Below are 5,439 nucleotides of genomic sequence, written 5' to 3'. Positions count from 1 at the left end.
CTTAGATTATAGAGGAATCATTTTTGAATTTCTCTTAACAAAACTGAATATTATAAGCTGAAAAACAATTACATGATGCAGAGCTTTTGGGTTTGATTGCATTATTATTGTATAGGTGTGGCTTTACTCTGTCCACCCACTATTTTCTCTCTTGTGCAACAGTAGCAGTAGTTTGCGGGGTTTCCTGAGTAGGTGGTATATGGAAACTCTAGGGTCAAAGTCGGCATGGTTGTTGTCTTTGATTGCCAGAGGCGTGCTGAATTTGTTTGGCCTGCGCATAGCTCAGGTATTTGCTTTGCGTCGCTCGTCGCCAAGGGTCTCCATAACCATTAACCAGCCACTTGCATTGTTGCACACGTATCGCATTCCTGAGATCTTATTCACCGCCAGTTTACACAATGTTCCAGTTGTGTGTTTTCATGCCGTGTGGAAACCAAAACACAGTGGTATCAGACTGTAAAATCAACAAACTGCAGGATAATGCAGCATATAAGATCCTGTTTGAATAATTCTTAATACATCTCACTTGTGTTGGTGTGCAGGCGGGTAGTATCTGTATCATCTTCAGAGGATGTGTATTTTTGTCTACCCTCCCTCGTGACAATCATTGGTTAATGTCGGCTTGTGTCAACCAAGGTTATCTCCAGAGATAAAGACAACAGCTACATAATGCAACGTTCAGATCTGAAACCATTGCTGAATACTGAGCAAAGAACAACAACTAACATTGAATAGCCAGGCTAAAACATTTCAGTCCCACAGTTTGTTAATTTTTTTGTAAATATACTGTAGATAAGGCTATTGTGTACTAATCCTTGGGCTCTTACTTTATTTTGAACTGAAATGCAACCTCTAAAATACAAGCTGGGAAAAACCCTTAAAAATGTATTGGTTAAAAACCACTTCACCCTTATGGTTTCTGTCCACTTGTGTGAACAAGTCTCTTGCTGAGCTACAGCTAAATTTCCTCAGTAATGTCAGAAGAGTTTGCTATCTGAAATCATTTTTGTGGACTGTAGATGAAACTTGACATTAACCAGGATTACACACTCATTTCTGATTTATTACAGTTTAATGTTTTGCCTGTTTGGTTGTAATACCACAGAAACATTTCTTTAATCCCCAAAAGTCTGTCTGCAGTTCAATGTCAGAGGACGAGCTCCAGGTTTTGTCTCTTGGTGACATTATACGGATAGTCTTTCTCTCTCTTTTCTCTTGGAGACTGAACTGCTGTAATTACAGGAGTATTATATGTCGCTTATTTTTTTCTTTCCGAGAAGGCTTTAACTTTAAATATGGGTAATTCACTGAGACAGAAACTTGGCAGTCAACTACAGTACATCAGAGTTAACCTAATTAAATCACATAAATTTCAGAAAATTCCTAACATTTTATCTTTCATATAAATGATAACATGATACATCATTCTTTATCTTGAAATCAAATTGAAATGTCTGGCAATGTTATCTACTTATTTGATTAGTTGTTCATGTTGTGGATGTCTGCATTGCCGGTGCCCTTCAATCAAGACCTTGATATTACCGGTGGTCCATTAAGCATGTAAAAATGGATATCATCGGCCCATCAGAGGTCAATTTTTGAGCAAGTTTTACGGTCCAGATGAAAGGTAATGAGGGCCTTGGGGTTAAATAGCTCAGAACTGAACGATTAAGTGATCATCTCTGATGAGAAAGACGATGAGTAACAGTCTAATAGAATCAAGCCAGGGAGCGCAAAATGAGCAAATGTCGTTTTCTAATGGAAAACCATAAAACTAGGATCTATTTAAGAAAAAATACTAGTGAAAGGATTTCAAAGGCATGAGTGGGAGTGTATGTATGTGTTGTACTTCATACTGCTGATGTAAAGAAGCCTGTGAAGCATTTGAGCTTACCTTTAGTAAACATAGTTGTTGGTGAAGTCATGGTTATGGAAAGGATGGAAATGTCGGTTTTGTGGCCATTCAGTCGTGTACCAACCTGTTTTGGACAAATTTATGATAAATGATGGTGCTTAATGAAAAGTCACAGGATCAAAGTTGATCCAGTTCAATCAAAGGGGAACATGAATGTTTTACCAATAACATAACAATCCATCCAATAGTTATGAAGACATTTCATTAAAAAAAATAAACAGAGGTAATGCCAGGACATTATCAAAGTCAGTTTATCCTCTGGGGACCATGAATGTCTGTACAAAATTTCATGGGAATCCATCCAATATTTATTAGATATGTCAGAAGTAGTAGACCGACTGACCAACAAACCAACATTGTCTTTTGTGGAGCCACTTTGCTAGCATGACTAAAAATGCCCAAAGAAAAATTTTAACTATTCAGTAAGTAAAACTATTTAAACATTTGTGATTGTTGTCCACAATTACTCATTTAGCTGACTTACACTTACTAGTTGTGTCAGAAATTGCAAGCCTCTGGAGCAATTAGGGGTTAAGTGTCTTACTTAGGGACACATTGATGGATGTGTCACTTTGGGAATTGAACCACTGGCCTCTCACACCAAAGTATCTGTTTTATCCACTGCGAGCCCTCTCTACACAAGTTTGATGACTTCTGTGTGTTTTAGAAATCTGTGTTTACATTGTTCTAGCCTTTAACAAGCAGCTGAACCACAGTGGCCCTGCAACTACAAACTAATACCAAAAGATAACAAAAATTTAATTTGGGCGAATGTGTATAACATGATGCACAAAACAACTACATTATTTCCAATTTATGGAATGGTGAAGGCATTAAAACCATGGAGTCTTGGGTTCAAATATTGTACTCAGTTTGAACATCATTAGATGACGGAATACTGTCTAAACCTTTTTTCTGTCTCTTTCCTAGGACAAAAGATGCCGAGCCTGTGGTGGGAAAGGAGATTCAGGTTACTGTCTGCAACGAGGAGAAAGTCATCTGTGGAGTAACAAAGCACACAACATGTGCAGATATGATTCAGGCATTACTGGATGATCACAAGTCAGTCCCAGAGAGCAAGCGGCTCCTGCACGGGGAACCAAAAGACTTCTGTCTCGTTGAGCGGTGGAAGGGTTTTGAGAGAGCCTTGCCTCCTCTCACCAGAATCCTGAGACTCTGGTATGCCTGGGGTGACCAGAGACCCGCCATCCAATTTATTCTGGTCAAAACTAGTGATTTTGTTCCTCAGCCCACCAACAAGGGTGGAAAGTCCAAGGGGGCCAAACCAAAGAGATGGGAGCAGGGTCGCGCTCAGTACACTCAGTCTCTGCCGGTTGAGAGGCAAAAGCGAATGGTGAAGAAAGCTTTCCGGAAGCTGGAAAAGATTCATAAGGACAGCAAGAGCTCCCAGGGTGCTGACGAGATCGACAGGATGGTGCAGCTTATTCTCAACCAGGACCACACCATCCGAGAGCAGATCCAAAGCATGAGAGAGCTGGATTTGGAGATCGAGCGGTTTCAGCTACAAGCTCAGAAAGAAGCGGAGTCTGAGAGTTCACTAGCTCTCGCTAGTGGTCAGAGTTTGGAGATGCACAGTGACAAGCAGCTGCACGAGTACCTGTACACAAGTGATGGAGTCGAACAGCTTGAGCTGCAAGTTCAGAGGCACCAGGAGCTTATCCTCCAGTTGTCCCAGAGTATTGACGCTGAGCTAAGGAGGGCTAACTTCCCTCTGAACAGTGAAGAACAGGAAGGAGCTGCGACTGCTTCCTGGATCCCCTTGGAAACAGATGAATCATTCTACACTGCTGAACTCGAAAGGTTGCAGGTTGAACTGAAGCGCAGCCTCTTTACTGGTGTGTCTCTTCACAATCAAACTGCAGAAATAGAAAAGCAGCTGAAGTACTATGGTGCTACGCTAGTCTCCAAGGATCAGGAGTGCTGGCAGCTGGCTGCCCAGCTGAGCTCATTGCAAATTGAGGACAGAGAAGAGGAGGAGACCATTCCTGTCCCTCTGAAAGGTGAGACTCAGTGCAACATCTCACAGACAGTGAAACTCAAACACACCCTGTCCCCTCCAGACATTACAGATACAGACTCAGACACTGGGATTAGCTCCACACACAGTCAAGACTCACTGTCACCATGTCTCGAATTCCCTCCCCCACTGGACACAGACGTCTGAACAACCCAGTTGACCTTATATATAATGTAATGTTAATATAATGTTCTGATTCAGACATAAGCATTGTCTTTTTCTGAAAGATAAATCTCTGGCGATCTTTTATGAAGCATTAAGGTCATTTAAGTGAAATAATAAGTTTATTAATGGAAAATATTTTCATTTATTTATAAAATATTAAAAAAATGCCAAAAGTTATTTGGTTTCAGTTTCTCAGATGTAATGATCTATTGCATTATTTTATTATATTTTCTGAAAATCAGTTTTAGAATGTTGGTCAACAAACAAAAAAAACAATGGGTGTTACCTTGAAATTATAATGGGCATATTTTCTCATATCTGAGGATACAGCTGCTAGTTTTGTTAAATAACCTTCCAGGTTTCTCAAAATCAAAGTGACAATGCTAATATATGCAAGGCACAAAACTGGAGCTACTATGTATGCAAAAACTATAGTAAGCACCAACTATATAGTGTTTTTGACAGCTGGGTTTGTCGACCTTTAAGTGCACATTTTTATCCCAAAAGAAGATAAAGACTATTTCCTTAGCGCAACCATGTCTAAGGTGTACAAATGCCTTCTGTTTAATTTCTTCATAATGGTGAATGTATGCTTCTCTCCCTTCTTAAAGTTCTCAAGCTATTTATCAAGCTACACTTATTTGTACACACTTATGAGTCTATTAACAATGTTTTATATTAAAACAATAGCTATAACTGTTTGTGGATGTAGAATTTAAGATTTGTTAAGACTTTAACAATCCTTCTAACTACACTGTAAATATACTGCTGCACTGTAAATGATTGTTATTATGACACAGGCACAATTTGTAAAGTGAGATTAAATATTTGTTTATTGTGTAATTGTATGTTACAGATGTTATATGACTTTATCCCCTCTGAGGCAATAATGTCTATTTCCCATCAACCTGATCAACACATATTGAGGGCTTAAATAATGCAAAATCTGTGTAAACCATTCCTAAAAACAAAAGCTATGATTAAGTAAAATGTACATTACAATAATAAACACTAATACTGTACATGTCACAAAGAATAACTACTCCGTTGTTGATTTTGTTGGTTCCAAGCATTGATGATTTCATTATTTCCTCCAAGTGGGAGGCATACGGTTTAGCAACAGTGCTGCTGTTCTGGAAGGTGTTAATGCTAAAACCACAAGGACAAAACAACTCAAGGTTCCAAAAACACAGAATTGACTCTTATAGATTCCTCAAAGCCCTGAGTCACCAGAGAGACATGACACAACTCCTACAAAGCAGACTTTCAGTCACTGCAGCATATGATCAGACAAGATGGTCGCCAGGCAAGCACAAACAAC

At 39.3% G+C, this 5,439-nt stretch overlaps 1 protein-coding gene across 1 annotated transcript; it reads left to right on the top strand.

Annotated features, from left to right (window-relative positions):
* The first annotated feature begins 2,825 nt into the window (after nt 1-2,825).
* LOC119918710 (ras association domain-containing protein 9-like) lies at nt 2,826-5,157 on the top strand. The gene has a single exon (XM_038739444.1). The coding sequence runs from the start codon at nt 2,949-2,951 to the stop codon at nt 4,098-4,100; it is 1,152 nt and encodes a 383-aa protein (XP_038595372.1). The 5' UTR covers nt 2,826-2,948; the 3' UTR covers nt 4,101-5,157.
* The last annotated feature ends 282 nt before the right edge of the window (nt 5,158-5,439 follow it).

Source organism: Micropterus salmoides, unplaced genomic scaffold, assembly GCF_014851395.1.
Source record: "Micropterus salmoides isolate LMB-PRFRI ecotype aquatic unplaced genomic scaffold, ASM1485139v1 Ms_hic_scaffold_2365, whole genome shotgun sequence".
In the NCBI taxonomy this organism is placed as follows: Eukaryota; Metazoa; Chordata; class Actinopteri; order Centrarchiformes; family Centrarchidae; genus Micropterus; species Micropterus salmoides.
The sequence above is the reverse complement of the archived record's forward strand: the minus strand, read 5'-3'. Positions and strand labels throughout refer to the sequence as shown.

Excerpts from the sequence above, each read along its gene's own strand:
- LOC119918710 (XM_038739444.1), top strand. The coding sequence starts at position 2,949 with ATGATTCAGGCATTACTGGATGATCACAAGTCAGTCCCAGAGAGCAAG.